The sequence below is a fragment of the Seriola dumerili genome, unplaced genomic scaffold (genome assembly GCF_002260705.1).
Source record: "Seriola dumerili isolate Sdu_G_001 unplaced genomic scaffold, Sdu_1.0 BDQW01000003.1, whole genome shotgun sequence".
NCBI classification, from domain to species: Eukaryota; Metazoa; Chordata; class Actinopteri; order Carangiformes; family Carangidae; genus Seriola; species Seriola dumerili.
The window spans coordinates 8,290,742-8,313,534 of NW_019174258.1; the positions used below are offsets into that span (position 1 = coordinate 8,290,742).

At 41.0% G+C, this 22,793-nt stretch overlaps 1 protein-coding gene across 1 annotated transcript in view; it reads left to right on the plus strand.

Annotated features, from left to right (window-relative positions):
- Window positions 1-20,321, plus strand: part of LOC111221191 (CUGBP Elav-like family member 4) — a 134,554-nt gene extending 114,233 nt beyond the window's left edge. The window contains exons 7-13 of the mRNA XM_022744555.1: window positions 139-283; window positions 1,668-1,817; window positions 2,651-2,713; window positions 3,315-3,395; window positions 7,576-7,719; window positions 13,587-13,736; window positions 20,027-20,321. Coding sequence (XP_022600276.1) covers window positions 139-283; window positions 1,668-1,817; window positions 2,651-2,713; window positions 3,315-3,395; window positions 7,576-7,719; window positions 13,587-13,714 — 711 coding nt within the window. The 3' untranslated portion in view covers window positions 13,715-13,736; window positions 20,027-20,321. The remainder of the gene's footprint in view (window positions 1-138; window positions 284-1,667; window positions 1,818-2,650; window positions 2,714-3,314; window positions 3,396-7,575; window positions 7,720-13,586; window positions 13,737-20,026) is intronic.
- The last annotated feature ends 2,472 nt before the right edge of the window (window positions 20,322-22,793 follow it).

Sequence of the window (22,793 nt, forward strand, 5' to 3'; positions counted from 1 at the left end):
TGGGCCAAGCAAACAGAGATGTGAGAGTAAACATGCTCTGGTCCTGCGGCTATTTCACCCTCCTTTCCTTTTCTGTCCTTCCCTCCATCCCTCCCGCCATTCGCCTCTCTTCCCCACTGCTCTTTAATCCTACAGCAGATGATGCAACAGCAAGCAGCCCTGATGGCAGCGACACAAGGGTCCTACCTGAACCCCATGGCAGCCATCGCTGCCGCGCAAATGCAGCAAATGGCAGCTTTCAATGTCAACGGCCTGGTGGCTACTCCCATGACACCGTCCTCAGGTATACACTAATAGGCGCACACACACACACACACACACGCACACGCACGCACGCACACACGAACTGGCACGGCTGCAAGAGCAGAGGCACGTGCAAACACACACACACACACACACACACACACACACACACACACACACACACACACACACACACACACACACACACACACAGGACTTCCATTTCTCACTGCTGCCCTGGAACATTTTCATCATTAGCAAGAATTATAGAAGCAGTAGTAATATATTCATTCAAGGCCTTTCTACTTTTGCCCTTGTTCCATTTTTTTAGATGTAGGCTCCATATTCTGGGCTGAAGCAGACATTTCCAGTGTTGAATTAAAGGAAGTGGAGCTTTGTATTGAGCGAAGCATGATGGGAGAAGATGTACAGCATTCCTTGACACTCATTGGCAGCCACATTATAGTCTCTCTCTCTTTTCCTCTCTCTCATTATCTCTCTCGCTCTCTCCCTGTCTGTCGCTCTCTTCCTCTGTGTCTCTGTGACAGTGTGTGTTTTCTGGGAACACAGCCAATCCGATGACTTTGGATGCAGAGTCCTTGGCTTATACAATATAAGAGCAAAGATTTGTGTGAGATAATCCTGGACCCCAGTCTGAACTATCTTTTTGGCCCTTGTCATGAGGAGCTTTGATGGCTCGACACTAAGTAGGCAGGCCGCCTGAAGGCGGGGTCATTGCAAATGTATTAAATAAAGTGGTTTGACGCTGTACCTGGCATTTGTAATCCACAAGGCCTACATATACCAGGTAATGCCTATCAAACATAATCCTACAAGACCTAAATGCCCTTCACCTGGATTAGAAAAATAATAAAAATCCATCAGCACAAAGGGGCACTGACAAGGTGACAGACTTGGAATATCACCTCAAGGAGAAAAGGTGGTTAGAAGGAGAGGCACAGGCTTCTGCGTTCATCACACTGTAACTTTACTTGTACGCCAATTTTGTATCCATACTTTTCGTACCTTTAAAGGTGCAGTTATGTACCCTAAGAGGTAAAAATCTACCTTTAAACATGGGTATAATAATGAAGAATAATCCAAAAATCTGAGAGCAACCTTTCCCCCCCACCACCCTTACACATCAATCATTGTGCCACCTTGACTGATTTTAGCAACTGTACCTTTAGTTCCGACTGAATTGGTACCGATTTATACCAAACAACATCATTGCACCTTTATAGTGGGTCAAAAGGCACATATTTGTGCTCAAGAGGACCCATTATGTCCCTGTTATACAGCTGTACATTTGGGAGGAAATGTTCAGTACAAAAATATACCTCTCTTGTACCCCTATTTTTGAGAGTGCATCATGTGAACCGTGCACCCTGCAGTTTCCGTAATGACTCTGTATCTATTTGCAGGCACCAGCACACCCCCAGGCATCTCTGCCACAGCCGTGCCCAGCATAGCCACCCCAATCGGGGTCAACGGATTCAGTGCCCTCCCGCCTCAAAGCAACGGGCAGCCCACCTCTGAGCCCATCTACACCAATGGTATTCATCCTTACCCAGGTGAGCCAATCAACATTTACATAAAAGGAACATGAGATATATTTGTAACATCTACTGTCATGAGACGGTTGCTCTGACCCTGACACTTCTGACGTTTAGCTGCTTGTACTGATGGTGATCTATGAATGTTTGATTATTCTAGTGTTATACATGATCTGAATAAGAACATAACCTAGCTGCCACAATGCAAGTTCAACACGTCAGTAGTGACAAATTGAATTATGTCACATAGTACTGTTTAAAAGTTGACAAGAGTCCTTTTTACTTCACACTCTCCTGACATCTTTTTCTGATTTGAACTGAAGCGTTTAAAGCTTGAGGGTCAATCAGCAGCGTCTTTGGCAGATTTCTCAGCAGCTCAGCTCCAGTATCATGATGGATCCATCAGTTCATCCATCAGTCCATTATGGCTAATTTGATGTGTCTCAACCCGTCCTCAGCTTCTTAATGTTGTCTGGGACTGATTCCTGAAGAACTGACAGACTCACACTTCCCATTCTGCATTATGCAAAGGCAGCTGCGATTGTAATGAACTACAAAGTGGTTTGTTTGGCATGTTGTTAATATTTGATGCAAACATCTGGGGCAAACAAGCATTTTGAAGCACTGAGAGATATGACAAGCCACATTTCTCCCACTCCCTGTGTGATCTCACCCCCTGATGGTTCTCCACAGATAAGCCAATTTCTGCCTCGCTCTTTAACACTGTCTCTATATCTCTCTTTGTCTCTGTATGTGTCTTGACCACTCTCTGTCCCGTCTTTGTCTGTTTTTGCTTTCATTTTCCTCTTTGTCACCCCCCTTTCTCGGACTCTCTTTTCGTCTCTCTGCAGCACAGAGTCCAACGGTGACCGACCCTCTCCAACAGGCTTATGCCGGTGTCCAGCACTACGCAGGTGATCCGTCTCTCTTACCGCCTCTACTCTCTCACTTCCTCCATCTGTCCCTTTCCCTCTACCCTCTCCCTTTGTGTTTGTCACATTAGTAGACACTATGACAGGTATAGAGATAGCCGAACGACCAGCCAATTTTCTCCCGGATTAGGCTACTTTACATTAGGATTGCAAAAGGATTTTCACTTGACTTGATTATACACCCACACACACACACACACACACACACTCACAAAAAACTTAATTCCAAAAGTATAACACAAGCTGAGGATCTCAACCTGCCATAGGCTCCTACATGAGAGATGACATAGACCTCTCAGACCACTGCATTCTGCCTGACATCAGCTCCTATTAACATGGTGTAAGTCTCCCTCTCTTTCTTTGTGTGTCTGCTCAGTTGAACTGTACTCCACTCCCCTCTTGCCATGCTCTTTGTGCAGTGATCCACCAGCCAAATGAGCCCAGGCTCCCAGTCATAATGCAATTTATTTATGCAGTGTCTAGAGGACGCAAATGAACAATGGAATAATGATTTGAGTTTTGTTGTGTCAAATATGAAAATGGAGATGTGAAAAATTCCACTCTGGTTCTCCCTTTGCAACAGCAGCCTACCCTGCCGCCTATGCGCCAATCAGCCAAGCGTTCCCCCAGCAACCAACCATCATTCCCCAGCAACAGAGGGAAGGTAAGAGCGAGCAAGCGCGCCCACCCAAGATAAAAGGTGATAATTGCCATGTTCCATTCTAATGTAGCTGCGCTGCTTTGAATTAGCGAGGGAGGGAAAAAGCTGGCTGGGGAAAATGTGAGAAAAAGGCTTCCCATTTAAAGAGAAGAACATTAGCAGTGAGATGGAAAGTTACTCTGTCATTATTCAAAAACTGCACTAATTCAAACTCGCAGCGTTGGACTGCTTAATCAGTCCATTACAATGTGTTTAAGTGGTTATAAATATTCATCAGATTAATTAGCTGCATGCATAATCATTTATTACCATTCCTAGTGTAGTGTTCGTTCTTATGCCACAGCATCAGATGTAATAAAGCATAGGATATACTGTGATGGTAAATCACTCTTTTTGACACCATTTTTCAGTCTCAATTATTCATCTATATGATTGTATGAGACAGCATAGAGTGGCATGAATATTCAGTATAGGAACTCTTAAGTCGAGAAAAAGTTAGTTTATGTTTGCATTTTTTGATAGTGAGAGTGCAAGCCAGGGTCACAGTGCAGAAGCCTATGAATGAAGTGTAGATACACATAAACTTATCCTCACATGCCAGCTGCTTATTCACTTCACAAAAAAAAAAAAAAAAAAAAAATCATGAAGTTGTTGAGTTTATCCTATCTCTCACTGCTACGACGGAACATTTTAATCATTGGCAAGAATCATAGAAGTCATGGTAATGCAAACACACACAGACAAAGCCACATACACACACACACACACACACACACACACACACACACACACACACACACACATAGAGCTATTCTTGGTTGAGCCAGTGGCCTGTCTGAGTTCTGGCCTCCTCTGGGTTTTGGCTGCTCTCCCAGTCTGTCTCAGTCCATTGCCACAGTCTGCAGCTCTGCCATTTAACAAGAGACACCTAAACCTGAATACACAGGCACAGTCAAGCCTCAGCTTCAACCTCCTCTGAAAGCTAACAATTTCAACAATGCATTCTATCAGTCCGTGTCTGTGAGTATATCAACAAAGGAAATCCTCCCAAATCCAAAAATATAATTTTAACCAGACGAATCTTTGCTGTACTCTTTGAAAATATGTGTCCTTTTCACTTCAGTGAAGCATCTCAGGCAGCACAGTGACATGTCAATACTATACAACACACTACACCCACACAGCAACTAGCAATACTGTATATGTCATACCCAAAGCAATGCAGTGCTGTCAGATGCTTGTGGATAAACTAATTATGACTCAACTTTCAATCAGTTCAGTAAATTAATTGGTTGTGAAAAAAAAAAAAAAAAAAAAAACTATGGTATGAAAAATTTTCCTGCATGGAAAATTTAAAGGCAGTTACCTTGCTTAAGTTCAGTGTCAACTTTAACAAATCTGTCCATGTTGAAAATACTATGGCTGTGTCCGAAATCAGTCCGTATTTACTATACACTGCACTATATTTACCCTCCACTGTTTTATATGAGTGTCTGAATTCTGAGTGTGTAAATGTGTCCACTATATAGTGCCCTAAAAAAATCCACAATGGAACAAAAATAAATTTGTGGCCGTGGCATGTGCAGTACTTTCTGCCAACAATTCCACAATACTATGCATTTTATATATGTGAAACCTGCAGTTGTGTGACTCAACAGCAGTGATGATTTAAAAATAGGATGATTAGTAAGTGTCTCAAATCTCAATTTACTAAATTATTCTGTGTCTATTATATAGTGATGGAGTGAATGAGGTAGTGATTTCGGACACAGCCTAAGACCCGTTTCAGGAGCACTGGGTTAAAGGCATCACCACCAACCTAAGCAGAATAATTCTTAGGTGAAAAGACAATGTAGCAGCATCAGTGTGTTAGTGGTTGTTTGAGATGATGGCAAATTTTGAAAAGAACGTTTAGCTGTATTCGTATGCCTTGTCGTCTTCTTTGTTCATTCAAATTTCAAAGCTTTCTTTTTGTCTTGCTGTTGAGTGAAACTGTCACACCAGTCAATATGTTATATGACTTGCATTATGAATGTTTTAAAAGAGTACTCCACCAATTTAGCATTGCACTCAGATTCATGGTTTTCAAAAGTAAAAAAAAAAAAAAAAAAAAAAAAAAAAAACTCTATAAGAATTGATGCAGCTGAACTCCCCTCTTTATATCATGCATTCTTCTTCTTTTTCAAACTCTGGCACCTACATTACCCAAAATGCAACTCAAACTGCTGTCAGTTCATTTGGAAATCCAGGTGCGTTATACTAGTCACAGCTAGTAGCCCAAACTAGTTAGCCTCAAACAGAAATGGGGGGTGGGATACATGGGTCTGGTAAGCTCACGTGTTTCTTACTCCACACCCTCAGATTTTTTTTTCCACTTTATTCTCTAGTCTTCAGCCCCTGCTGATGTTACGTCAAGTGACATCACTTGAGGCAATTTATCAGACTTTGCGCAGCTCCCTCTGGAGACCCGAAAAGGCTTTGTATAACACTTTCACATGTGAAGTCGTACTGCCCAAGGCCTGTAAACAGACTTTGATGTGTAAAATCGCTTCTGCTTTAAAAAATAAATAATAATAAATTCTGCATATATGAATCATACCAAATTATTCCTCATCCTAAACTGTGAGAACAAGTCATACATCCCTGTGTCTGAACAAATAAAACCAAGCCAGATTAACTTGTCAACATGCACTTCTTTTCCACAATGGACAGGTTTTTAGATATAGAATTTGTTCTGTAAAAATGTCTCTAAAAATCATAGATAGATATACATTTATATTTGTGTATGTGACAGTATTCTTTGTTGGACTAGAGACTGTAGGATTTTATTCTCACACATTTAGCCAGTCACAAAACTACCTTAACTCACACACAGTTGAATACACAGACTGGCATATATATGAGAGTCTTGTATGAAGCGGTCAGAGGATTACCATTATTTTTGTATTATTCTTTATTTTTGGAACCTATGCACTGTTCTCATATACCAGTCACAGACATTTCTTTCCCTCAAACAAACCACTTCGTTTCAAAGCATGAATCCTCCATCAGAGACCTAAACCTAAACAGACAGAACTGAGTTTCAGCCTTGGAAAAAAAAAAAAAAAAAACCCACTCTGTCAACCTGTGTGTGCATGTTCGTGTGTGTCCTCTATCTCGCTGAGGCATAGCAGCACTACAGCCAGCCACCACTGCAGCTCTCTTATCAGCCTTCTCACCAGCCCTGGTCTCATCTCGTCATGCTATCACCCTGAGCAATGAGACAGGAGAGAATGCTAGCCAGGCAGCCAGCTGCAAGCATACTGTCCCTGAGTCCATCACATCTCTCCCCCCCCCTCTCTCTCTCTCTCTCTCTCTCTCTCTCCGTCCCTGGTCCCATCTCTCTCTCTCTCTCTCTCTCTGTCTCTCTCCAGTTCATTCCTGCCTTTATCCAGATTGGCCTGTACAATATGTGGCAGCTGGGTGGATGAGTGTGGAGGGATGGAGAGAGATTGGAAGACAGTCCTACTGTCACACAGTAATTGGGGCAAAAACTTGGCTTATGTCTTAATGCGTGCTCTGCCCCCTCCTCCTCTCACTCTCTCTCTCTCTCTCCCTCTCTCTCTCTTTCTCTGTCTCACTGTTTCTCTTTCTCGATATAACCGTCTCAATCTTTCTCTTTCAATCAGCCTCTCTGTGTTTTTTCTCCCTCCTGTTGTCTCCGTTTTTATCTCTGGCTGTTTCTCTCTTTTACTTCTCCTATCTCTGCCTCTCTGTGGCTGTTTACATGTGCACACACAGCAACTGCCAGCACATTTTCTCAGACAATAGTCAAATTTAACTGTATAATAAGATTTAGTAAAGTGCCACCTATCTATCCAGTTATTACATGAAATGAGGTTCTCAGGAGGATTCCAATGGCAACCACAAAAAGAGCTGACCAAACAGCCTGTGTGAACTCCTGAAAATGGGATTACAGTGTGTGTACCAGAAAAACTAGGTTTAACACGACTAATATTTGTGCCACGGGGAACATAATCAGGATTTGCTGTTTACATGGCTCATATATTCCTTGGATTATTGTCTTAATTGCTTTATTGAGTCATTTTTTCCACCCGTGTTATTGTGGTCAGTCTCTGTCGCACTGGGCACCTCCTGTTTACGCTCCCGTCTAACCCTCCTGTTGTCTTTCTCTCATCACCAGGGCCAGAAGGTTGCAACCTGTTTATTTATCACCTGCCCCAGGAGTTCGGAGATGCGGAGCTCATGCAAATGTTCCTGCCTTTTGGCAACGTCATCTCCGCCAAAGTCTTTGTGGACCGAGCGACCAATCAGAGCAAATGTTTCGGTGAGTCAAGCATCGATGTTGAAGTGAAGAAAGAAAAAAATAAATAAATATTAACATGAACAAAGTCACGCGGTGGCTGTGCTTGGCAGTCTTCTCATGCCTCTTGTTGCTTTCCGGCAATTTGTGTTTGCTTTTGCTTTTATTCCCAGTGTCTATCCTAATCAAGCTGCAATTAACATTTTAAAGGTGGCGTTACATGCCACTGAGCAGAGGGGGCGGGGGGGCGAGGAGGGACACGGGAGCAATGCGCACATGCTCCCTGGCTTCATCACACAGGCATATCTAACAAGATAGTGGGGCTTGCTAACAGAAGGGGGGGCGAGGGGGGGGTTGAGAGGGTGGACCCTCTGAATGAATGAATCGCCTCATCTAGCTACTGACCCCAAAATCCTTCACACATTTGCCACTTGCTCCACCATTGATTCATCACCTCTCTATCACACCATTCCTAATACAATCAGTATCCATCTCGCTTCTCTGCCATTCCCAGCCTCCTTTACTCAATAGAAAAACATTTTCCCCAAGTACCCACCCCCCAACCCCCACCCGCCCACCCCAATCCTCCAGCCGGGCAACCCAGCAGCATCCCGCCACCCCTCCCCTACTTTTCTCTCGCCTCCCACACAGCAAACCAGTTCATCAAGGGTGGAGGCGGTGCAGGTGGAATCCATGGGCTTAAAGAGATAATAATAGACTGGTGTGGGCCTTGCTGTTGATTCAGTTGGACAGCAACACCCAGGAGACAGGCACAGAGAGAGAGACTCCCAGCATTGGCTTTCTTTCAGTTTCTCTTCAACATGGCATGTCTATGAGGCTTTCTCTTCCTCTCTTCCCTCGTCTGTCTCTCTCTCTCTCTCTCTCTCTCTCTGTCCCTCTCAGGACAGTCTCTCTCTTCCTCTCCCTGTGTGTGCTCTCCTCTAAACATATGCCTCTCGTTATCACTATCCGTCAGTCAACAAGGGGGAAGGACAAAGGGGCGGTGACCTCATCAGTCTCACCGGCTTATTTTCCACGGCTAGTAATTAAGATCTTGGCTGAAAAACAGCAATTTAACCCATGATTCTTTTGTGGATTTTTTTTTTTTTCCAATCATTTCTCCCTCCTTTTTATAGCAGAGGCCCCAGGGCTCTTTTGTAAGACATTAACAAATTAGGCAGAAGATGCTGTGCATTAAGGGGGATAAGTTATTAGGCCTCCAAGAACTTGGAACACTTCATCTTAAAAATGTGTGAGTTAAGCCTTGACGGTGTGGTTAATGGGTGTTGTAGACACACAGACTTTTACAGATATACTGTGTGTATATCTACATACAGTATACAGGAGTAGAAAATGGATAGATGGACCGACTGATGAACTGTCCATTGTAAAAATGTACAAAATGCGGTGCTCATTCTGGTGTGAAGGAAACATGCTTAGCTCTCACACTGGAGTGTGTATTCAAACTGGGCAACATGGACAAAATAGTTATGACAAGTTAATTATCTGTAACATATAAGCAGCCCAGTAGGTATGACGGTATTTAGTTAACCAANGGGGGGGGGGGGGGGGGGTTGAGAGGGTGGACGCTCTGAATGAATGAATCGCTCATCTAGCTACTGACCCAAAGATCCTTCACACATTTGCCACTTGCTCCACACATTGATTCATCACCCTCTCTATCACACCATTCCTAATACAATCAGTATCCATCTCCGCTTCTCTGCCATTCCCAGCCTCCTTTACTCAATAGAAAAGCATTTTCCCAGTACCCCACCCCCCAACCCCACACACATACATATATAGCACAGACATAAAACGCTGGTCAAGCATGTGCCTGGGTAGCACGAAAGTGGATGTTGTCATTGTTTTAGTCTTCCAGAGAGCAGCACTGGAGCCTGGAGCCGGTTCTGCAGTATTGCTTGCCCCTCAGCGCCAGTATCCTCTCTCATCCTCTGCATTCCCTCCATCTGCACTCACTCGCCACTTCTCTCCCCTCCCCTGGCCCCACTAACGTCAGACTTCTGTTCTTACGTAACACATGTACCCTTTTATTNTCTCTCTCTCTCTCTCTCTCTCTCTCTCTCTGTCCCTCTCAGGACAGTCTCTCTCTTCCTCTCCCTGTGTGTGCTCTCCTCTAAACATATGCCTCTCGTTATCACTATCCGTCAGTCAACAAGGGGGAAGGACAAAGGGGCGGTGACCTCATCAGTCTCACCGGCTTATTTTCCACGGCTAGTAATTAAGATCTTGGCTGAAAAACAGCAATTTAACCCATGATTCTTTTGTGGATTTTTTTTTTTTTCCAATCATTTCTCCCTCCTTTTTATAGCAGAGGCCCCAGGGCTCTTTTGTAAGACATTAACAAATTAGGCAGAAGATGCTGTGCATTAAGGGGGATAAGTTATTAGGCCTCCAAGAACTTGGAACACTTCATCTTAAAAATGTGTGAGTTAAGCCTTGACGGTGTGGTTAATGGGTGTTGTAGACACACAGACTTTTACAGATATACTGTGTGTATATCTACATACAGTATACAGGAGTAGAAAATGGATAGATGGACCGACTGATGAACTGTCCATTGTAAAAATGTACAAAATGCGGTGCTCATTCTGGTGTGAAGGAAACATGCTTAGCTCTCACACTGGAGTGTGTATTCAAACTGGGCAACATGGACAAAATAGTTATGACAAGTTAATTATCTGTAACATATAAGCAGCCCAGTAGGTATGACGGTATTTAGTTAACCAAGATTTTAATTTTCCCAGCATCCTTTGAAAAGCCCCCCCCACCATATTCTAATTTAGATTACCCACTTTTTTCCCTCTAATTAAAAACTAAAAAACATGAACTTAAATCCATCATCTAAATACAGCTAACATTCTCTAATAATGTCAAATTTGTTGGTGTAAAAGTTAACTTATCCACTATATTTTAAGAAGCATCATGTTATAATATCTAAGTATTGTTAAACATTTAGTTAAGATGGATCATTTTAAATAAAATACCTTTAGCAGACTGCCAACTATGGCAGGATGACTGCTCTGAGTCTCAACAGAAACATCTATGCGTCTGTGGCCTGATTTCTCTGCAGCACAGGTGAACTACATTTTGGGATTTTGAGAGGAGATAATCAGACATCACTCTGTGAGATGGAGTGTTTACAGAGAAGCTTGAACATTTCAATATGATGAAAAGGTCAGTGGAGGAGCACTCAAAGCATATTCCTATAAAGGACGTGTTTCTGAAGTAGGATTTGGAGCATACTCTTAAGGGATGTATCAATGTCAACTCAGACAGATGTCTGTTTAGTATATTTATTTGCACTGTGATGGAATGGACATGAATATGTGACACGGTGTTGATATTAAACAGTGCAGGTGAGATGAAGAAAGATCTGAGGGATTTAGAAAATATTTCACCCCAAAGCAATTTAAAAAATGAAGATGACAAGTGATACAGGTCACAGAAACCTCTTTTTTTTAACTATGTGTTCATTTTTAAATTAAAATATTGTGTTATTAGCCTGGGTTGTGCTTTATCAAGTCACTGAAATATATAGAATATTCATTAGGCAAAAATGCACACCCTGTAGACATTCACTGGTTGTGTTTAATTTAACGTGGGTGTCTGTGAGAACAACATTAGTCTTTATCCTCTGCGTTTAGTCACTCAATATTGACTTTTAAAAGTGATCAAAGCTCACCTTGTTAAGTGGAATAAGCTGGATTTAGCTTGAAAATGAATTTCAAAAGGTCTCCTGAGAATAGAAAGACAGACACACACAAAAAATAGGAAACCCTCTGCTTTTTACATACGGTGAAAAAAATATACACCAGGGAATGTAATTCGCCGAAAGGGCTTCTGAAAACAGGATATACTTTTTTTTTTTTTTTAAGTTGTTATGCTTTTTTTTGTTCTTTCCACCCTTTAAGTCGGGGAAGGTTGCCTCTACGGGTTCGGCAGCACTCATCTATACATTAATACATTTCTAATGATTCACCATGCTCAGATTTACACTTTGAAACTTTAACAGCGATGAAGCACAAGCAAATCTCCCATGAACATTTGGCAATATAAAATAATGATCAAAATAAATAAAATAAAAAGATATTAAAACTGTAAGGTTTGCAGCACAGGAGCTCAGGAGCTATGTCTGACTTCTAAGAGGAAGCTTTAACAGGTCAGCTGCAGGTTGACTAACTTGTTCAAATGGAGTTGAGTGGTAGTGTAGTAGTATAATATATAGTAAAGTTATAGCAAAGCAAGGGAGATTGCTTTTTCCAGCCTCACCTCTACACTACAGCCACCCCTGCATTAGTACAGAAAAGGGTTTTCATAGTACCAACTGCATAAGAGCACAATCATGATATAGTAACTCTTTTCTTTTTTTTCTTTTTTTTTAGTAGGGCAATGTGAGACTTATGTGCTGCAGCTTTCTCAGCTACTCAGCCTGGTCCTCCACTGTCAACCAATAATTTTTGCAACTTTGTGTGTGTTTTTACTATTAAAAATGCATAACATTACAATGTGTACAGACATTCTGCTGATATGGATGGTGGCGGTGAGGGCCATACCTCAAAACACCAGTAGCGTTTGTAGTATTGAGTTGCACAGCTCCACACAGTCAGTGCGGCATCAAAGATATGAAACATCAGCCAGTTACTTTGTCTGGAGAAAACAGCTGAAGCTGGAAACGTGCTCAAATATCTTATTCCGCTTTTATCTTTATACACATGGATTCAAGCGCTTAAAGTTTGCAGTGCATTCTTTGTCCTCTCCTCTTCCTCTGTACTCTGACCCCCAGCATCCTATCACCTTCTTGGCATGTGGATGTAAATGTGAGGTATGGAGATTCATTAAAGCCAGGGGTAGTGTGAGTGTGAGTGTGTGTGTGTGTGTGTGTGTGTCTGCGTGTGTTTGTAGGATTGGGAGGGGGATCACTGCCAACTGACAGGTCCTTCCCTGCTCAGTTTGTTTAAAGGGTTTGTAAAAGCAGCAGCCTTATCTCACCCGCACTGACAAAAGCCTGCCCTCTCCCCCCAAATTAAATTGGACCCATAGCAGTGTGATCAAATCAGCTGGCAGGCGGAAAATTTGGGCCGTCAATCACAGAGGTGTCTGATAAGAGAAGGCAAGGAGTCCCGGTGTGGAAAGCTGTGGGCTCATTCCGCCTCGACACCCAGGTGATAACTCAGAGCAGCAGGCACCTCCGTCCTACACACCTTGCTCCTAGCATCTCGTCACGACCCCCATGCCCTTTACTCTTTACTTAGATACACGCTCAGTCACACACGTACATGAAAATACACTTTCACACACGCACACACACACACATGCACGCACGCACGCAGCCCTGCCACTCTTTCATGGCTCAAACAGTCAGGTAACATTTACAGACACTGCTTTGCTCTAAAAATCTACACACAACATGACACTCCTTTCTTTTTTTTCTTTTTTCTTTTTTTCCTCTCTAATCTTTGAACACCTTCATGTTTTTTTGTTCTCTGTTCAAGTTAAACTCCCGGTTTCTAATAGCTCTTCTTCGTTTGATTTTTAATATCTGTGTTATTAGCCTTTGTGGTATTTTATGTAATCTTTTTAATTCAGAGATTTTCAATTAATCTGCTGAAAAGACAAAACAAAGAGCTATTGTTGTGTCATTGTTGAGAGTTAAAAAGGGTCTTTTTCTCCCCTCTTTTTTCTTTCACCTCGCCTGTCTTTTTCTCCCCGTCTCTTTCCTTCTCCCTTTCTCCTCTTCCTGTTTCTTTTTCATCTCTCCCCCATTCTTCTCCCTTTATGTGTTGTTCCTTTTTTTTTTCTTCTTCTTCTCCATTTTCCCATTTTTCTCTGCCCCCATCTCGCTCTCCCATTCTGTGTTCTTGTCTCAGGCTTTGTGAGTTTTGATAACCCGTCCAGCGCTCAAGCCGCTATCCAGGCCATGAACGGGTTTCAGATAGGCATGAAGAGGCTGAAGGTGCAGCTAAAGCGGCCAAAGGATGCCAACCGACCTTACTGACTCGTCTGCTGTCCATACCCAGGTATAGTGGCACCCACGCCATAAAACACCATATCTTACATATGTCATTCCATGCCTGTTAAAAATCAAACTGTCCACTTTGCTACTTCATAACTTAGTTACTGGTTTTATTGCTACAGTATGTGAATTGCCTCAAATCTCAATTTAACCTTTATGCACAAATGAGGAATATTCTTTCAATTTCAAACATGGGTAAGATGTCTTCAGCTTTAATTACCTTTTAGTCTTTTATTAGAGTAATGGCAATTTCACAAAATAAAGTGTGTATTAAATCCTTAATAACTTAATACAATTTGAATTTCTCAGGCATTTCATTCATTTGTGAGGGTATTTTTCTTCCATGAATGTTTTGAAGACAAATAGCAACTTCTTCGAGTTCAATTTCCAGGGAGGTGATCAGTGTGGTTACGAAAAAGAGGGAAATTCACTGCATCAACTTCCAAGTCGTGCCCAAACACCTTCAATGAACAGAACCCATCATCCACCATTTATTCTCTACTCTCTGTAGAAATTTAGTTATAAATATGACAGACTAATAAAATTACAAAATGCACAAATTACCTTGACCTGGTCCACTACAGGAAAAGTGAAAATTCCAGTTCTGTAATCACTCTGACTCTGTGTCCCCACAAGTTTTTTTTTTTAGTTTTTTTAAGTCAACTTTTTTTTTAATTATTTATCTATTTTATATATCTCCTGTGAAAGTGTCAGGCCACTTGCTTTCGGATTGCATTGCCCCTCTTGACAAACTCAGCCTCTTGAGATTTGTGTCAGGTTGTCCCTGCTCAACTGAATTGTTTTTATTTCTTCTGGGGTTTGAAAGCTAATTTGTACGTGCATGATACTCCAGTGCAAACTGATGACATCATCAATACCCAGCTGTGCATAATTACCCGTCTACTGAGGACGGCGTTGAGAATCGATACAAGTTGTTAAGCTACAATTTTATAAAACCAGATTGCAACAGTTTCTTCCCTATAATAGCTCAGCATTACATTTCTGTCAGCCGCTTAGCAAAATCCAAAGGGCCCCTTTCAGTAGAGCTTTTACTTATGGGAAAATTCATGGAGGAGATGCACAATAATACAGAGTAGATTTATAGTATAACAACTTTTTTACAAGAATACTGATGAACATGTCGAGTAAATGCAGGATGTTTGAAAGAAAATTCTGCGCTCAAAAAAATAAATAAACAAAAAGGATGCTTAATGGAAAAGCACTTACTCACCCCATAAACTGCAAAACTGCAGTGGCTTGTACAGTGATGGAAAACAGCACCAACTCCAGTAAGCACCATTTGGTTAGTTCAAGTGATGCTTCACCAGTCTGTTCTCAAATAAAACAATCATAGACCACTTTCATGTCCTGTCATTCTTTGTTTGCACCCCCCCCCAACAAAAAAAAAAACAAAAAACAAAAACAAACAAAAAAAACAGCAAAGAAATATGTTGGTTTTGTTATTTTTGTTATTTTAACTTTGTTATTCTGATTTGGACTTTTTTTCACATGAGGACATTTATTTGACATTTGTTCTTGTGTTATCCATTAATACACATTCTCATATCTCATTTTAATTACCTATAACCTTTAAGAATTTCCTCGTGCAAATAAATGAAATTAATTAATATAATGTACACTGGAAATTTTTTAAATATTATTAAATAATATTTTAACACCTTATGCTGTAAAATTGCCAATATAAAATTATCATTGGAAAATTTGCTGTGTGGCTCTGGGGCAAGCATTCGAAGGATATATAAATGTTAATTAAAAACTATGCCAGTGTTTACACATCCACAGCAACAGAGTTAATTTAACACTGAACAATTTACGATAAAATTTGTCAAAATATAAACCTACTGAAATCAAGCTTATCTTGAGTGGGTAAATGTGGATAAATATCTTCTTTTAACTTTCTAATGAGGCTGGTTTTAATGAAGTATGCACTCACCAAGTAGAGACAACAAGAGATCTTGCAGATGTATGGTTACCTACATGTGCTGAAAGTATATCTGCAGCCAGATCTCTTCTGTATTCAGCTGTTCCTTCTTTAGGCACTTAAAAAGTCAGAGCTTTCATGCAAAATAATAAAAAGATAGTTTACTTAAAGTAGCACCATCCCTCAATAAAGACTCATTTCACCGTGTCAGGCTTGATTCAAAGAATCATCGCCCATCTGTCACAAAGTGCAGCTGCCGGTGCGAAAATAATACAGATGCATGCTCTCTTCACCCAATTGGCTAGACAACTTTTCATTACAATGACATAAGCCTGGATTATATTCCTCCATAAATAACAGCATGGTCCTACCATTTGTTTGTTTTAGACTTGACTCTTTAAAAGCCACAAGATGGCATTAATGGAAGGTGGTATGCCATATAAATGATAGATGCTCCCTTTATCCCTTGCCTGATAGCATTTGAATAGAGCTCTGTCCTGCTAATTGAAGAGAAGCTTTCAAAGCAGACACCCTGAGAAGAGAAGCGGGGGGTTGTGATTTTGATTCAGCACATCAATAAGGGACAAATGGAGAATATCCTGCAACAGCACTGAATGACAGCACAGTCATTGAGATGTACTCAGAATGTCTCCAAGCACAGACATTTCTCACAATAACATTCTGCCACTTTATCAGAAGGTGTGTGTGTGTGCATGCGTGTATGTACGTGTGTGTGCGTGTCGTTGCATGTGTGTGCGCGCGTGTGTGTTTTTTTTCATGTCCTCCTTCGTCTCTGGTCTGATTCAATCCATCTCTGTGTTTTTCCTCTGTTATTACACCATTTCTGTTGTTGAGTTAAGGAAAACCAATAGACCAAAACAAAGAGCAATCCCATGAAAACACTGACGGAAAAATCTGCTACCGGGGATTCTGAAGCCAGCTCTGTATCACAGCTCTAGGTTCCCAGATTCTTAAAAACCATGAGGGATCTTATATAAAGGTGTGTTTTAAAGATTTAACCAATCTACTTTTAAGATTTTTTTTTTCTTTTTTCATGTATTGCCTTGTATTGTGGCAGACAGTACACTGAGCTCTTGAGCAACAGACTAGAATAAGTAAAGTTAAGCAGCAAGTGTTTAATTTTCTAAATTCAACTACATTCTAACGATGAAAAACTTTGATGAAACTTGAATGACAAATTTTTGTGTGTGTTCCTTAGGTAAAAACTTCAATATGTAGATAACTTCAGAGGCCCCCTTTTTTTCTCTTTAATACTGACAATTTCACTTTGAAGTTGAATTAAAAACACGATCAGACAGCATTCTCTTCTGCTGGTCTCAGGAGCCCTGCTACTCTGAAATTGCGTTCGGTGTCTTAAAGATAAACTTAATGCAAAAAAGCTGAAGCACTCACTGTACGGCCACCCTCATAGCAAACAATGCAAGGCAAATCCAATTACTGTAGACAGGACAAGTTTCTGAAATATGCATTTCTGCCTTAAGGGTTATCTTTGTGAATATAAAAACATCAATTCAACCTTTTAACCTGCAAATGTTGTCAGCCTGAGAATATTCCACCACCACATTGAGGCACAAGAAAAGGCCTTTTTTTGTGCTGTGTTGAAGATTATTTATTCTGTTATTTCTGTTTTACTTGTCAATTTTTTTTTCAGTTTTATGGTAATAACCATAATAACCTCATTTGATTTGTCAGGCAGAATAAAGTGAGAGTGTGGAACAAATATGGAAAGGGTGCTTTGAATTCTGACTTAAGGAAAAGAAAATCCCACTGTTTCTTTCCTTCTTTTGCACCCCCACCAACCTGGCAACCTGACATGGCCCATCACAGTTTGAGGTGGCCTTTCTCCGCTATAGCCACACCCCCCCTACACCTGTCATGGGGCCAAGTTCCCACAGCTGTAAGTTGAACCCATGGTGTCATTTTCTTTTGGATGACGTCATGTGGTGGGACTGTGACTGCGTTGCATGACGTGGCGTTGATTGATATCTCTAAACTCTATCTCTTTATATTCTGCCCTCCTTTTATATATATCTATATATATACTGTATATTGTATATTGGCAGTTTGTGGAGTGCAGTAAACCGATGCCTTTCTTGGCTGGTACTTGTTGTATATAATGTAACTCACGTGCTGACTGGTTGGTTGATTATAACTGGAAGTGGCCTTTAACCCTTTGTGCTATTGTACCGTGTGCCCTTGTGATGTTTTACTTTTTCTTGTGGGGTTCATGTGTATGGATGTACTGCATTTTTCTATTTCTCTATTTCTTCACATTCACATCAACAGTGTTTTTTCAAGCAAACTATGATTTATTTTTTATTATTTTTCCTCTCTTATGAAAGTCTGATTCTTTGCAAAAAGGACCTTTTCCTCCCCCCGATCGACAGCTGTTTAGTTGAGAGATGGCCAAGATGACCCTATGTTTGTGTAGCCAATTAAATCTCCACCGTTCACGCAGAGAGCACAGGCAAATGTTGACACTCCACTTCTCCGTGGATTCCATCTGCACAGGGAGTACTTCTGCAAGATTGTTTTGTTTGCCTAACATGAGAATCACTTCCCATTTATTTATTTATGAGGGTGCAAACCAATTACACTGTGATAGCAGAGCTGCAGGCAGCGCTGTAGACCCACATGGCTAGAATCCGTCCACCACACAGCCATACTGTACACAGAGATGTGTAAGCAGGGTGCAGAAATAGAACAAAATACAAACACCTGGGATGAGTATTTGCTGCTGCCTCTTGTTGTATATTTTAGTAGGATTATGCCTCCAGATAAATTAGCTCTTTTTGTTTTTGCTGCGTGTATTTGAGATAATTGTTATTCAGAAATTCTCTAATAAAAATTCTGTGTGTAAAAGCGAAAAGGCAGCGTACAGATTCCCAGTGATAAAGGTCTTCTCTTTGCGAGTGAGTTTGTTTCTATCCCTCCGGGCCAAACCCTGATAAGAGTTAGCCGTTTTCATCGAACTCGTTCTGCCCTGTTCTCTCACAAGCCCTGCAGGTGACTCTCCCCTCCAATAGTCTCTCCAATGAACTCAGGGGGGTGTCTAGCCAGGCAAGCCGGGAGGGATAAGGTCTTTCTGGCATCAACTATGCCTCTTAACTGCCAGGTGTCTTTTATGGAGCCATCTAAGTAGGTGGTGGTGTGGTGGGGGGAGGGCATGATGCTGAGACAAAAAGCTTGTGAAAAAATAAATAAATAAATTCTTTATTATTTGACAAAGTTGGAGGGTGAAGTAGTTGTGATGTTTTCAAAGATGCGGTTTACTTGGGGGGGAAAAAAAAAGATCTATTTTAAAGCCACTGTGTGTTTCTTCTGCTTTGTGTTAGATGTATAGCGAGAGTCGCTCGTAGCTTATAAAAGAGAACATCTGTAATCGGGGACTGTTAGTGCTTTATGCTGCTAATGGCTGGGCTCCCTTTGGCACACATAAGAAACAACTTAGAATCTCTGCTCCTACATCTAAAAAGGCAGATCTATTATGAAATGGTAACAAGCTCATTTACAGGAATGGAAAGGTAGAACAAAGAGCATCATGGGCGCGTGTTCTAGTGACAAAGTCAGACCCTTTCATGTTCACTTCCAGAGAGTGATTTGCTGTGATTTTGTAGCCTTTCTTCACCCACGTCATAGCTCACAACATATTAGAGATGATAGGCTGTAAACTAGATCTTTCATACCCACAGATCGACAGCACAAACACATTTAGTAACAGTATAGCATATCAAGTCAACACAAAGGCAGGGGAGATGCTAGCTTGGTTTTTCATGGGATCCTAATTAGAGGTTATTTCTTGAAATATGTATCTCTTTTTTTTCATATTGGACCACCATCAGTTTTTCTGTCATTATAATCATTACACAATTTTAACACTCGCACACACACTTGTCCTGTTTTCTTTATGTTTCCTTCTTGTTTTTTTGGTATTTTGTTTATAATGAATTAACAATAAGATGAATGACGGCAACATCTCAGGCACCATTCAGCTGTATTTTTTTTTTTTCTTTTTCATGCAGGGAGATGTAGTCAGTTTAAATTAGGCCTTCCTTGGATTAGTGCTGTCACAGTGTAGATGTCTGTTCCATATGGTTAAAACACAAATCTCCCACCCCACCTCTTGCCCACTTATTTCTGGTTTTGATTGACACACTCCTCTTTTTTTTTTTTCTCCTCCCCGTCTGTTTCTCATGCTGTTGGCTGTGCCTGTCAGTCTGTGTGATAACCAGGAACCAGCAACCCTGAGCATGTTTGCCGCAGCCTCACTGAATCACTCTCCTTATTCTCCCCTCTCTCTTTCTCCCCCTCTCGCTCTCTCTGTGTCACAGGATGAAGGGCCACAACACCTTATTTCCACAAGTGCAGTAAAAGTACAAAGACTTCTTGCTCTGCTACATATCATGAAGGAAGGGTGGTCCCTTGATCCTGCTGGAAAACCCGCTGAAAGATTGGGTGACTGAGAGAAGGATCCCAGAGTTGTTGTTTTTTTTTTCCTTTTCCGTTTTTTAATTTTTATTTAATTTTTTTCTTTCTTCGCAAATGCCTCTTTTTTCCCTGTTTTGCTTTGGCGTCTGTGGAAGAAGATTTTTTGCAGAGACCAACTTTTTGCTGCTGTTTTTTAGACATGATGGGAAAAAAACCTTTATAGACTCATTATGCTCAAAGCATGCATACTGACACAGGATATAGATAAACACACATAAACACACACATAACAAACAAATCATACACATTTAAAGATGCTACACCTAAAAAAACAAAACAAATGAAAAATGAAAAAAAAAATCTACTTTGTACATGTATAAATACGTGCAAATGCCAACTCAAGTACTGAAGCAAACACACGCGTGTGCACGCACACACACATACACACAAACACACACACCAGCCTGCTGCCATTTTGGTTTTTGTGCCTACACAGGTGTTGTGCTCTGTGACAGGGCAAGCTCTGGATCGAAGAGGAAAACGAAAAAGAAGAAGAAGAAGAAGAAGAAGAAGAAGAGGAGACAAGAGGAGAATCCAGGATAATTTACATGCATCATTCCTTAGGAAATAGGGACCAAAGGACTAAACGCTTTTTAAAAGAATATAAATATATAAATATATAAATATATATTTAAAAACTCATACCTTGTAGCTGCAAGTATTACAATTTACTCGTAGTAAAAAAAAATCATTAAATCAATATCCAGTGGCCTACTGTAAGTACGAATAAAAGAAAATGGAAATAATGTATAAAAAAAAGACATGGAATCGTAGTATAGGGGCTGATCTTTTGCTCTGGATGCTGATTTAGCACCAGGTTGTAGAATAGTAAAGTAGACTAGAAAAAAAAAATGTAGATTTGCTAACTTTTGCTGTTGTTTAAAAAAATACTTGAAGTTGTAATGAAAAGGGGGTAAAAAGAGGGGGGAAAAAAGGAAACATTCATCTGCCCCTGTGAGCAACGCGTCTCTTTCTCCTGGATGTTAAAGGTATCAGCCACTGGATATCTCGCCCATCATAATGTACAAGTCACTGCACTCTCTGACAGCTATGAACAGACTGTTCTGGATGGGAAAAAAAGAATGACAAGAGAGAAAAAAAAAAAGACTGAACTTACTAATGTCTGTGCTGGACAGGGTGCAGACGTTTAAGGCTTCTCACTGGCCTTTGTGTTCAAGCGACAATCCACTGTAAAGACCAAGCAAAATGGACATGGGGTGTGTCTTCTGTTTTTTCCCTGTTTTTTTTTTTTTTTCTTGACCTTTTGTATTGCAACATGGGGTGTGAATTATGAAGCCACAAATTGTTAAAAGAAGATGGTTCTATAAAGAGAGATGGACACAAGCATGATCATGAGGGGAGCAAAAGAGGATGAGGAGTGAGGCGACAGCTACTGAAACTGCCAGCAGAATGAACTCAGTGTATAAAGGAATTGGCCCTTATGGCATTGGAAATCCTTCAAAAAAAAAAAAAAAGAAAAAAGTATGACCGCTGTAAACAACCAGGACTTATATAAGCAACATGCCAAGGATATGTGTGTCCACTGGAGATGCTACAAAACTCCAGATTGAGAAAAATGGCACCTTGTCTCTTGGCAGATACAAACAAACATTTATCTGAAGACAAACTCAATTTACTGTATTGATGGCAAAGGAGTGCAGGCTTTTAGTGCTCATTTAGTTCTGTCAAATGTAATGTAAATTCCACTGGTAACATGTTCCCTGACCTGCTTTCCTCATATATTATACATAGAGCCTATGGGAAAAAACAAAATGCACACACACACATGTACACACACACACACACACACACAGCTTAAACAAACTATATCTAAATTAGATCTAACAGTCACTTTTAACCATCATTCAGCTGGCCTGTAGCCTCTCTGACACTGACGCCAGACAGGACAGAGTAAAGCACTCCAGTACTGTCATGTCTTGATTTAGAGTCCTGTAGCCTTTATTTTGACTGTTTTAGAGCTCTGGATGCAGGCTCTTTTCTAAAAGCAGATCAATATGTTTGGAATGAGTCTAGAGGGAGGAGCGATGCCGTTTCAGTTTACTCCCCAGTTTTCTCTGTCGAAACACCAGCTCACATCCCTACACCAGCCCTTTGAGTACTGACAGTTGGCGGTAAGAGGCCGGGCTAGGCAAGAGGGAGAGACGGAGTGGAGGTGAAGAGAGGAAGTCAACAACCAGACATCACATCGAGATCCTTTAAACTGATGCTTCTAGGATGATACCCAATTATTTAATCGATAAAATGAGAAGCAGTTGCCAAGCCCCTGGTGACAAACACTATGTATTTGTGCTATATGCTTTAAAAAGAATTGAAAAGAAGTGAACGGGACTGGAGTTTTGTACCTTAAGCTCCAGTCCAACCAGTTCCTGTTCACTACTGAGACTCTTCTCCTTGCTGTTCCTTCCCTCTCCCTCTCTTTATAGGGAGAAAAGCAGACCTGAAGGAGGGAGTGATAAAATGTGCTAGCAGATTCCAGACTCTTTATTGTACCACCATTGTCTTGTCATTTAAATAAGGAGAAGTTCTTGGGTTTAAGCCCGTGATATCAGCATGCCATGTGCCCCCTCTCGTTCCCCCTCGTCCTAAGAG